At 40.2% G+C, this 13,368-nt stretch overlaps 1 protein-coding gene across 1 annotated transcript in view; it reads left to right on the top strand.

Annotated features, from left to right (window-relative positions):
* Positions 1–13,368, top strand: part of LOC132829204 (semaphorin-4E-like) — a 78,235-nt gene that overhangs the window by 51,996 nt on the left and 12,871 nt on the right. The window contains exons 8-10 of the mRNA XM_060846573.1: positions 1,421–1,596; positions 7,828–7,984; positions 9,148–9,370. Of these exons, the coding sequence (XP_060702556.1) occupies positions 1,421–1,596; positions 7,828–7,984; positions 9,148–9,370 (556 nt within the window). The remainder of the gene's footprint in view (positions 1–1,420; positions 1,597–7,827; positions 7,985–9,147; positions 9,371–13,368) is intronic.

Raw genomic sequence — 13,368 nt, 5'->3', positions numbered from 1 at the left:
AATCAAACTCAATGTTAACTCTTTTTTTTCTTCCCAAATGTTGCCAGACCTGCTAAGTTTCTCTAGTAGTTTCTGTGTTTGTTGAGTTCTTTTTTATATCATTGCCACTAATCCCAGAATGTAGGGCAAGGGGAGAGCTCACTTAGAATTGAGACAGGTTTTTGTGTTTGAGTAAATAAAACTTTATTCTGCATCTAATCTTGCTGTATAACACCCGTGAGTTGCTGAATGCTCAATTTCCCAGCATTGATATCCCTCCTTTCGAAGAATATAAGCAGCTATCAACATAAGGCAAGCTAGAAATACAGGGCAGTCCAACAAAATCAGACAACTCATCCATTGTGCAAAAGTGTACAGTTTTGATTTATCACTCAGGCTTCACAACAATTGTTAGAATGCACAACAGATGATTGTTTGCATATAAGAAATAACAAACTTCAATTAAGAAGGCAAACCAACAACAGCAAATATCCCTCCGATAATTAAACAAGATCCCTTTTTAAGAAAAAGCCGTAAAGCATCCTGTAGTTGTTTGTGACTGACTGGTGGAGTAATTTAAACTTCAGAGTTGCACTGAATGCACACATTGCTCTTATTACATTTACTAACAGTATAAGTGATCTTATAACAGGCTCACTATGAGGAAGAAAATGGTGAATATATGGGTGATCTTGACTCTTGAGAAGTATATCTTCTGTTGCTAGTGATTAAGTAATACAAAAAGTTGAATTCAAGTATACCCACCCAACCAAAAGGGACTGAAGTGATTGTATACATTCCAAAAAAATGAATTGTTCCTCCCAGTAGATACAACCGGTCACTACAGCTGTTTTCAGAATAACTGCTTAATTACATTAAACTAAATTATAAATGTGTGACTGAATTTATTTTAATCCAAACAAGAATGTGCTAAATATGTGCAGAAGGTCAATAAATTGTTTTGAAGTTAATTTCTTTGTTCTATTCAACTAGATTGTAAATCCGTGACCAAGTAGACGTTTTTCAAAACAAAGTGCTGAAAGCACAGAGTAGGCCAGTTAGCAACTGAAAATTTACCAATTGTTAACAATGAGCTGACACATTTCATCAGAGATGGTCTCCTCATCACTAACTGCCACAATGTTTAGTACCCACTGAACCAAATGGGACTCTTGATTAATATTTTTTTCTAAATCACAATGGACATTCTATTCACCCCATTCTTAAGACAAGTGGAAGAGACTTTATGGAAGTTAATATCACTGATCTTTTCTTCCCATTTGCTGGACCGTTTCTCCACCCCAGCACTCTTAAATGTGAATCGCTCCACCAAGCATGCTAAGCATTACCCTGGGCCAAGATTGGACATTTGGATATGTTATCTACTTGTCAGTTATACAATGAGCTTCTGCTGATGTTTGCTTATTGTTTATCATTTCAGGGTGATCGTGGTGGTCAGCGAATTCTCCAGAGGAAATGGACAACCTTCTTGAAAGCCAGCCTACTGTGCTCTTCCCCAGACTTGAAATGTCCATTTAACATCATTCAAGATGTTTTCATGCTGAAGACATCAAACTGGAGGAACAATATTTTCTATGCAGTTTTTATTTCTCAGTGGTAGGACTAAACAAAATTACGTACTTACAATCCAGAGGAATGATGTCGCCCAAGATTGTGTAATGCTAGTTTGTCACGAAAGTTTAAATACATCAGTGTCCTCAGTGGTTGTATTTCCTCAACAGCTGTTTTTGTCATTTTAACTTGTGTTTGATGGACTCATCAGTGGCATTCAGTGGACATGATGCTAATGAAGATGTTGAATGGGCTTTTTTTTTAATATTTCAAAATTGAATCAAAAAAGTTTAGCTGTACAGGAAATGCTTGATTGTTTTTACCTTAGACCATTTATTCAATTTTTTTAAAAAATCCTCTTTATTTACTCCTGCTATCCAAACAAAGCCTCAGTTCTACTGAGGTAATATCTGTGGGGACCCAGCTATTTGCTGGTAACTTGCCCAAATGATTATTGTGTTGCATTTATATAATAAAATATTCAGAGCTGAACCTTAAGTATTTTTGGTGAAGTGCCAGTGGAGTTGAATATTTTTTGGATGACTTTTTAGCATGAGGTCTAGCCAGTGCTATCGCTGTGTCTTATCAACCTCACCTCATTAACTAATTATCCACCAGCATGATGTCCCTTTTGTCCAGTTTCCACCATGTCTTATTGCTTGCTATACCTGAGGATATTGGAAAATTGACTGGCATCACCTGGCAGTGATACCATCTTTAAAAGGCAGTGTCCACTTGGACAAGAATTTAATCCAGAGTTGCCTGTATGATTCCTGGCATTTGCCCTAGAATTGGCAGACAAGGGAACTTGGGGACCTACAGGACAGGGTGGTGCACAGGTGAGACGCCCTCTTCCCTCACAATAAGTAGAAGAGTCCATGACACTAGATCATGCCAGCCTGGTCCAAGATGTCCTCTGGATCAGTGCAGTCTCAGCTGTCTGGAGGATTGCATAGAAATGTGAGAAGAAAGTCAATAATCTTCTCCATTCCACCAGTGTGAGTGCCATTATCTTCTCTCTGATATCTCACATTCATTCTGTGTAAGCTTCTGTAGCTACCTCTTATCAAGGCTTACACTCTACCATCCTTATTGTTGCCTGCACTCGCTCACTCTCATCAGCTCAACTCCTGACACAACTAACCTTGTATATTTTCTGCACTCCCTAATCACTAGCGCAGGACAACAAACCACCTGCAATGAGCCTAACAACTGTGCCACCTAATTTCTTCTCTCGTTATATCTGCCTGTCTGTAGTTCAGGCAGAAAAGAGCCCACAGTAGAAAGAGTCTAGACAAATGATGGGTAGCCCAACATTTGGCTCCTCAACTCTATGTAGAGAAACCTTACTGTGACCACCCCAAGTGGCTGGCTGATTGTGTGCAAGCCACTAGACAGGAGCTGCCCTTGATTTACTGTGTAGGGACCTCCAGAGCAAAGACTATTTCCTTTGACTTGGCTGAAGATGGCTGTCAACTATGAAAACCTTCCTGGCTTTGTGTCTGTGCTAAAATGGCAAGACAATGCATCAGTACTGTGAGCCTGGTATCTCTGGCTAAGGGGGCACAGTGTACAAAGACAATGCACTGCAAGACAGGGTTGCTGTGAACATTGAGATTAATTGAACATTGTGTGAAAGGAGAAAGTGAGGACTGCAGGTACACGAGATAAGTGTCAAAAAGTGTGCTGCTGGAAAAGCACAGCAGGTCAGTCAGCAACCGCAGAGCAGGAGAGTTGATGTTTTGGTCATAAGCCCTTTGTCAGGAATGTGTGGGGGAGCTGAGAGATAAATAGAAGGTGGAAGGTAGCTAGCAAGGCGATTAGTAGGTGCAGGTGGGGAGGGGTGATTATAGGTCTGAGTGGAGGATGGAGCAGATACGTGAGAAGGAAGATGGACAGGTGGGAAAGTTCAAGAGGGTGGTGCCAAGTTGGAGGGTTGAGATGGGGAGGAGGGGGGTGAAAGGAAACTGATGAAATCAACATTGATGCTGCGTGGTTGGAGGGTCCCAAGGTGAAAGATGAGGCATTCTTTCTTCAGGAGTCAGGTGGTTGGGATTTGGTGGTGGAGGAGGCTCAGGACTTGCATGTCCTTGGCAGAGTGGGAGGGGGAGCTGAAGTGGTTGACCACAGGGTGGTGGGATTATTTGGTGCATGTGTCCCAGAGATGTTCTCTGAAACATTCCGTGAGTTGTCGTCCTGTCTCCCCAATATAGAGACCACATAGAGAGCAACAGATACATTAGATGAGGTGGTTGGAAAATCGCTGTCGGATATGGAAGGATCCTTTAGGGCCTTGGATGGAGGTGAGGGGGGAGTTGTGGACGTAGGTTTTAGACCTTTTGTGGTGGCAACATGAAACTATTGTTTTTCTTAGATTGCTGCGCCAGGAGTAGAGGATGGGTTGGTGTGGGACGTGGACCTAACGAGGGAGTCAGGGAGGGAATGGTCTTTGCGGAATACTCATAGGGGTGAAGAGGGAAATATATCTCTGGTGTTGGGGTCTGACTGTTGGTGGTGGAAATGGGTGGGGATGAAGTATTGTATCTGAAGGTTGGTGAGGTGGAAGGTGAGGACTGGGGGGGTTCTATCCTTGTTGTGTTTTAGGGGTGGAGTTCAAGAGTGGAAGTGTGGGAAGTGGAGGAGATGTGCTAGAGGGCATTGTTGACCATGTGGGAGAGGAAATAATTAGTGAATAGACTGGAGATACAGCCTGGTCCAGCCCATGAGTTGGGTGCATATCCCTGAGCACAGGGTTACTTTGCAGCATGAGCGTTGCTCATGTGACCTGAATTACAGCAATGAAGTGCAGAAATATTCTGTAAGTGAATCTGAGATGTGTCATGAGGGTTCTTAGCGGCTGGCACATGTTGGATGCAAATATGTGTGGATGTAAGGTGCATGTGGCCATTACCATGCAGCTTGCCTGAGATGTTGGTGCCTGGTATCCTACAGGTGAGGTCCTTTTGAGCAAGTGACAGGATATCTGCTCTGACTTCCATGCCGAATTCTCAATATCTGGCTAATAGGAAGCTGAATATTCCTCTTAAACGAGGAATCAAGCGGTGAAAAGGGGTAATTAAATAGCTTTAGTGAGCAGAATTAAGGAGAATCCCAAAGCTTTTTATTCTTATATAAGAAGCAAGAAGGTAACTAGAGAAAGGACTCATCCACTAAAGGATAATGAAAGAAGGTTGTGTGTTGAATCTGAGCGAATGGGTGAGATTCTGAATGATTACTTTGCATTAGTGTTCATTGAGGAGAGGAACACGATGAATGTTGAGATTAGAGATAGAAGTTTGATTAGTCTGGATCATATTGACATAAGTAGGGAAGATGTGTTGGGTAGGCTAGTGGTTGTTAAGGTGGACAAATCCCTTGGATCGGATGGGATCTATCCCAGGTTGCTGAGGGAGGCAAGAGAGGAAATATCTGGGGCCCTGACAGATATCTTTGTGGCATCCTTAAGTACAGGTGAGATGTCGAAGGACAGGAGGTTTGCTCATGTTGTCCCCCTGTACAAGAAGGGTAGTAGGGATTTTCCAGGTAATTACAGACCAGTGAGCCTGACATCAGTGGTGGGAAAGTTGCTGGAGAAGGTACTGAGGGATAGGATCTATTTATATTTAGAAAAGAATGGGCTTATCAGTGATAGGAAACATGGTTTTGTGCGGGAGAGATCATGCCTTACCAACTTAATAGAGTTCTTCGAGGAAGTGACCAAGTTGATGAAGATGAAGGAAGGGCTGTTGATGTCATATACATGGATTTTAGTAAGGCGTTTGATAAGATTCCCAATGGTAGGCTAATGGACTAGTTTAAAATGGCATCATGGCTGGCACAGACATGGTGAGCTGAGGGATCTGTTCCTGTACTCAAGAATTGGTTGATAGACAGGACAGAGAGAAGGAAATATAGAACAGCACAGTACAGGAACAGATCCCTCAGCTCACCATATCTGGGCCAGCCATGATGCCATTCTAAAGTAGTCCCATCTGCCTACACTTCATATCCCTCTATTCCCTGTCTGTGCGTGTGTCTGTCTAAATGCCTCTTAAACTTTGCTAATGTTTCTACTTCTACCACCTCGCCTGGCAGCAGGTTCCAGGCACCTACCACTCTCTGTGGGGGAAAAAAAACTCCTCCCTCAAACTTGTCCCCTCTCACCTTGAAACATACACCCTCTAGTATTTGACATTTCCAACCTGGGATAAAGACTCTGACTATCCACCCTATCCATGCTACTCATGATTTTATATATTTCTTTCAGGTCACCCCTCAGCCTTTGATGCTCCAGTGAAAACAATCCATGTTTATCCAACCTTTCCTTATAGCCAATACACTCTAATCAGGGTAATATCCTGCTAGACCTCTTTTGCAACCTCTTCAGGGCCTCCACATCCTTCCTGTAGAATAGTGACCAGGACTGCATACAGTACTCCAAGTGTGGCCCAACTAAGATCTTGTATACAGTGTATATAAACGTCTTATAAATGGGTCTTACTTGAAGTGGCAGTGACTAGTGGGTTACGGGAATGATCAGTGCACAGACCCCAGCTATTTACAATATGTAAATGACCTGCAGGAGAGAACCAAATTCAAAATTTCTAATTTTGCTGATTTGACAAAAAATGGATAGGATTGTGAGAAGGGAAGAGGCTTTAAGGTGGTTAGATAAGATGAGTGAGTGGGCAAACTCAATGCAGATGCAGTACAACATGGCTAAATGCAAAGTTATACACTTTGGTGTGAAAAACTGAAAGGCAGAGCATTATTTAAATGGTGATATATTAATAAGTATGGAGGTACAAAGGGATCCTTGTACACCAGTCAGTTAAAGCGGACAGGCAGGTACAGGGAGCAGTTAGGGAGGCAAGTGTTGTGTTGGGCTTCATTGTAAAAGAATTTGAGTTCAGATATCTCACTGTAGTTATGCAGGCCTTGATGATACCACTCCTCGAGTATTGAGTGCAGCTGTGGTCTCCCAACCTAAGTGTTGATATATTTCTTATAAGAGGCAGTGTAGTGGAGGTTCACTAGGCTGATAGAGGGATGGCAGGATGAGCTTTGAGTAAAAAATGAGGTCTGCAGATACTGGAGATCACAGCTGAAAATGTGTTGCTGGTTAAAGCACAGCAGGTTAGGCAGCATCTCAGGAATAGGGAATTCGACGTTTCGAGCATAAGCCCTTCATCAGGAATGAGAGAGAGTAGCCAAGCAGCCTGCTTGGCTATTCTTTCTCATTCCTGATGAAGGGCTTATGCTCGAAACGTCGAATTCCCTATTCCTGAAATGCTGCCTAACCTGCTGTGCTTTAACCAGCAACACATTTTCAGGATGAGCTTTGAGGAGAGGTTGGTTCGACTGGCCTTGTATTCACGAGAACTTAGAAGGATGAAAGGGGATCTGATTGAAATGTTTAAAATTCTAACATAGCAGGTCAGAGTAGATTTAGGGACGATGTTTCCCCTGGATAGAGAGCCCAGAACCATGGGACACATCTCGCGTTGTTAGATCATTTAGGACTGAGATGAGGACACGTTTCTTCATCTCAAATGAACCAATGCGATTCTCTACCACAAATGGCTGAGGAGAGCTAGTCACTGAATATATTCAAGAAAGAAATGTTTTGGGGTAAGGAGAGAAAGCAAGATTATGTCATTGAGCTAGAGGGTCAGCCGTGATCCTATTGATTGGCCAAGCAGACTCGAAGAACTGAGAATCCAAAGATGTGCAGGTTAGGTGGGTTGGCCTTGCTAAATTGCCCGTAGTTTTCAGGGATGTTTAGGTTATGTGCATTAGTTAGGGGAAATGTCGAATAATAGGGTAAGGAAATAGGTCTGGGTGGGATGCTCTTTGGAGAGTTGGTAGACTTGTTGGGCCAAATGGCCTGTTTCCACACTAGGGATTCAATGGTTCTATTTAGAGTCATAGTCATACAGCACGGAAGCAGATAATGCCCACACCGAGTTACTGAGAAGAATTTATAGAAGAAAATAAGTTTGATTTAATAATTGAAAACAGTCTATCAGTAACTGTGACTTTTGTTTTTTGTGTATCCAAACTGTGATACCATTGGTCACGAGACGACCCACAGAAAACAATGAGCACGATGCTGGATATGCAAGGATGTCCACAAAACTGGCAGCCACTTGTTTGGCCACAACAGGAGAAAAGGAAATGTGCATAATCCAGGGGAATATATATATATGTCCCTATCAACCTTTGTTAATTTTGTCCTATTAAAAAAGCAATAATTCAAAATTCTTATTTACACAGGGGAAAACAGGACATTTCTGCAATTTGTGCCTTCAGTATGGAAAAAATTCAGGAAGTGTTCAATGAAGGGAAATACAAATCACATATAATGGTAGAACAGTCTGAAATCAAATGGGTGATGTACAGAGGAACAGTCCCCAGTCCTCGTCCTGGAGCTGTAAGTATTAAATCTTTTGTTTTTAAAAGCCAGCAAATTTTCAAAGTAACCTAGAACTGCAGTACATCTCTATACTTTCCATGCAGCTTTTCAAAAAATTCTGTCAGTAATAGTTTCATTTCAGTACAAGGCTATTCAGATGATAACATTGACTCTGGCTTTGAATCATCATGACATGTCGTTTCTTTCCCTGTTTCTTTTCTTCTTCTCTAAAAGGTACTGATTCATGCTGGATCTATAGTTTCATTAGTCATGGAACTGCCCCCAGCCCCACCATAAACTTTGATAACTGCAAGTCCTAAGTAGGTATTATTCTATGAAGATAAATCCAAATTCTGGCACATACTGTTAGGAGGATTTTGTTTAGAGTCACTAAATAGATATCAGGAACTGCAATTATGATGGTTTTTATTCCGCTCTATGTGTAGTAGCTTATTTTTATTTCCCCAGCCATTCATTCAGCTGAAATCAGCTACTCATGTATAGATCAGGTCAGGGAAGTTTTAAAAAAAATTTGACAATCAGGAGTCTTTTAGGATATCCTATTAATAAAGGCACCTTTTGATTCTCATACTCATCACATCCGGTTTCAATAAAGTGTACCTCAGTGATTTTCCAGTTGAGTGATTTGAACTTTGTGGTTTATGCAACTTGGCTAGGCTCAAAACAATTAATAATTTCATGAAAGCATTTTAATAATTTTAGCAGAGCTTCCCTCCCCCCCCCCAAAAAAAAATTCTACAAACCATGAAAGTTGCAGGTCTGGTCATGAAATGAGCAAAGAGCTGTTCTATATGGATAGCGGCCATCATGATAACTCCTCCTGAATACTGGCCAGTAACTCCTCATGTATAGCTGAAATATGTGACTGGTGAGATCAAGATTTGTGCACAGTTATGTTGGTTTCACAGCCAAACAGCCAGCCAAATGTCACCACCTTGGCTTCTGTAGTGGAATCTGTTGACACCTGTGAAACTAACCTCTGGCTTGCATACTAACGTTTGGGAGAGGAAGCGAGAAAATTTTATATTGACAAAAAGAAATATATCTGACAATAGTGGATTTTTCTTTGTTTAATGAATTAAATTCATACATGTTATCTCCAGAAGTTCAGTATGAATTAAATTTGAATGCCCAGCTAATACAGTTTTCTTTTCTCAAAGTGCATCAACAATAATATTCGCTCAAATGGATTCAAGAGTTCTCTAGATCTGCCAGACACAACACTCCAGTTTGTAAGGGAACATCCTTTGATGGATGATGTCGTAACCCCGATCAACAATCAACCAAAGTTAATTAAAGAGGCAACAAAGTACACCCAAATTGTTGTGGATAGAGTTGTTGCTGCCAATCAAAAAGAATATGATGTAATTTTTCTGGGAACGGGTAAAATATTTTTATGCACATACTACACTGTTGAGAACCTCTGTTTCATACAATGTTATATTTGCATTACATTTTTACTGTTCTTTGACAGGACTAAGAGAATAGGGCCATTAGACATGGACCAATTGGCTCTTGAGAAAGTGAGGCTTAATCGATCAGAAACTAAATCATAAAGAAAATGTGCAGAATAACTAGAGAAACATTGCATTATATCTGACATACAACCTATGACAATAGTTAGCTAACATTGAACTGCAGGGGAGTGATTTATGTGAGTAAGTCAAGCTGTGGTATTTGGGGAGATTGAATATCTTGAAGATAAAGTAACATTAAGGAAGTAACTCGTCTCCCAGCTGGCTGTGCTTGCATCCATTAAGATACGAGACATAAATGCTAAAGAATTAAATATTTTTGCATTCTTAAAATTCTATTTTAAGCATTAAGCATGCCTAAGACAAGCATAGAATGACTAAGATATAGATTAAAACTCACTTTGCATTGTCCAATTGGTGTACCCTTTCTTCAAGTCTCAATGAAACCAGTTTATTTCCATGTCATCAGTGGATAGGATACACCATGCAGGCTTCCTGACGAATGGCTTTTGCCCAAAACGTTAATTTTCCTACTCCTCGGATGCTGCCTGACCTGTTGTGCTTTTCCAGCACCATTCTAATCTTGATTCTAATCTCCAGCATCTTCCATATCCACTTCCACCTTGCAGGCTGCTCTGTCCATAACAGAGTTCAATTTCTTGTGGGTTGTTGTCACTACTTATCCAGGCAGGAAACAAAATTCCATTAAACTCCTTACTTGTGGCTGGTAGACAAGGTTTGGAGAGTCAAGAGCTGAGTTAACTTTGTTAGTTCCTAGCTGTCCTGCTGTGTAGCTGCAGTATTACTAAGGCTGGTTCAGTTTAGTCTCTGGTCAGTTATAACTCATAGGTTTGAATAGTGGGACATTTAAGCAATAATCATGCCATTGAATATCAAGGGGAGGTGTTTGGATTTATATTGGAAATGGCCTGGCATCTGTTTGACATAAATATTACTTGTCACTTTCCTCCCAAGCCTGGATTTTTCCAGGTCTTCCGGCATAGTGGCATAGACTGCTTCAGTATCTGAGGAGTTGAGAATGGTATGAGACATTGTGTATTTCTTAGCAACCCATCTGTAACCTCATGATGGAGGGAGGGAATTGATGAAATAGCTGAAAATGCTTGGGCCTAGGATACTACCCTGAAGAACTTTGGAGGACCTTGTGGTGCAGTAGAAGTTCATAATATATCGATAGTTGATTCAGAAATATCTGCCCTCAGCAACTCTTGCAGCAATTTCCAAGAGATGAGATGATTAATCACCTCCAAACACAGCCATATTCCTTTGTGCTGGGTATGACTCCAACCAATGGAGAGTCTTAACTAAAATCCAGTGGACTTCAAATTTTCCAAGTCTCCTGAATGCCATACTCAGTCAAATGCTGCCTGGATAACAAGGGCAGTTACTGTTGCCTCCCCTCCTGAGTTCAGCTGTTTTGTCCATGTCTCTCAAGTTTGTCTTAATTGTGAATGGAAACATTTAATCTTCCTTGAATTTGAAAATGCCTCCTTTAAATATTGTGAATTTTCATTTGTAGCATGAAGTGCTATTTCATATTTTGGGTAAATATGAAGTAGTTGTTTAGTATCTCTGTACTCCAATTAGATGTGCTTTTTGGTGGGACATGGCTTCAAGGTGGATTTGCTTCTTCTGAGGTAATCAAGCTCTATGTGCTTGTAAAGTCTTTGAAGTGTGTCCATGAATACAAAACTTGTTTTTAATATGGAATTAAAGGAAGTTAAATGCAGTGAATGGATTATTAAGGCTTTTTAAAAAAATAGTTCACTCATATATATTTAAGACTTTTATTTGATCTCCAGTTTGGATCTTAAAGCCATAGTAGATAGTGGTTAAATTGCTTTGGAAGGTGAAAAGACAAAAGTTGTTAGGTATGGGACATTGGTTGGTATGAAGGATATTAGGAGCCTTTGAGAGCATGAAGTGAAGAAGAGTCCAATAGATGGGGCCTCTGGAATATATCAATACACAAGGGACAAAGGCTGAAGGAGTTTTTTTTTTGTTTTATTTTGTTTTTATTTTCACAAAAGCCAAAACACAAGGCCAGCCTAACCCACAACTTACTTTCATTCCTGGCAACTTCTTTGGCTTCCTCCAAACACTTTTCAAAGTGATAAATGTACTTCTATTCTCATCCTCTGGATATAGTTTAGTGTCAGGATTCTTGTGACCTGAAGCTGAGGGGTCATTTGTTCAATGATACAAGAACAATCACCTGCCATTTGTTATTACTTCTGTTTCAGTTTATTCTGGTACATCTCAATGATTTTACATGTGCAATACTGGGATTGGAATAACAGTGGTCATTTTCTTTCAAAGTTTTCTGTGGAAATCTGGTAATGATGAGCATGCTCACTGAAGAACTTGATTTTGTTTAGCTGATAATTGGCATTTTTCACAAAACAATTGAGGTGTGCATGGCTATCAAAGAGGGCTGAAATTGCAATTTCAGATGCATTGAGCGTACAGCAACTTCCAAATGTGTTCAGCTTTCATCTTAATAGATCCATTTGAAATGAGCAATTGAATGTATGGGGGCTGTATTGTGGTGCCTGTTTGGAACAGGTTGCCAGAGGAAGTGGTGGAGGCTGGTAAAATTATGACATTTAAAAGGGTATATGACTAGGAAGGGTTTAGAGGGAAATGGGCCAAAAGCTGACAAATAGGACTAGGTCAGATTGGGATGTCAATTTACATGGATGAATTGGACCAAAGGGTCCGTTTCCATGCTGTATAACTCTATAAGTTAAAGATGTGAAATGTTCATTTAATCTGTCTGGAAACTGCAAAGGGAATGGCATGAGCGAGGCAAGAGTCACTGCTGTTATGACAATGTAGGTGTGCTGTACCTTTAAGAGAGTAAAAAGATAGAGACAGCACCAAGTGTTCTCAATAAGATGTAAAGTAAACATGTGGTCCAGCTACTTGGGTAGTTAGTTGCCTGGAGACAGATTTGAATTGGGCCAATCAGTCTAAATATACCCCAAAACATATGCCAAACTCCAATCCAGTTTGGATCCAGTATATTGACGATCTTAGAAGCCAATGACATAATCCAAAACTTTGGGCAGTATAAGACTGGGGAAATTGAACCGTTGAGAGGAGAACTGCCAAGCTAGCAGCATGTAAAGACTGTCTGAAAAATAGCTTTCTTAAAGGTACCTTTATCGATCAGTAACCTGTGAAGCAGAATCCCGAAGAAGAAGAAGAAGACATGAATACATAGAAAACCAAAAGCTGCCTAGTTTTGAAATAAGACATTTTGTAAATCTTAATCAGGGGTTTTATCAGACTAGTATTGTAGAATGGTAAGGTAAAAGATAGGTTAGAGGGCGGACTTGTAAATAGTTGTTAATTAATTATGCTCTGTTATACTTCAAGAAATGAAGTTGTTAATTTTTACTTTAAATAGTGCTTAGCCTCTCAAATTTTCACACATTACTGCACAGGATAAATCTTTTCTGCATTGCTGTTTTTAATTAAGCAGGAGTGTTTACCACATGTCGTAACACTGCACAGAAGCCAATTCATAGAGATTTGTCAATTCTTTTCTCTCTTCTAGTCTTCTAATTTTGATAAAGTCGAAAAAATTAGTTTGTTCTTAATAAATGGGTCCACAGTAACAGAAAAAGAACGTTTTCATTTAACATTGACAGTATACACAGCAGATTTGCATTTTCTAACATTTTGATTGCAAAGTTCTTTTGAAACTTTTCACCTGGCTCTGGTAGGTTGCTGATAGGTTTGAGACATATTTTTACACTAGTTTCAAAAGGTGCAACATTTGTTTTATTAACATTGTACATGTTTTGTTAAAAATGGTGAAATGGTGAATTGATCACCACAAGTTTAGTGAGCTTTCAAATCATATCACCAACCAAAAAG

This window comes from Hemiscyllium ocellatum, chromosome 28 (genome assembly GCF_020745735.1).
Source record: "Hemiscyllium ocellatum isolate sHemOce1 chromosome 28, sHemOce1.pat.X.cur, whole genome shotgun sequence".
Classification (NCBI taxonomy): domain Eukaryota; kingdom Metazoa; phylum Chordata; class Chondrichthyes; order Orectolobiformes; family Hemiscylliidae; genus Hemiscyllium; species Hemiscyllium ocellatum.
The sequence above is the reverse complement of the archived record's forward strand: the minus strand, read 5'-3'. Positions and strand labels throughout refer to the sequence as shown.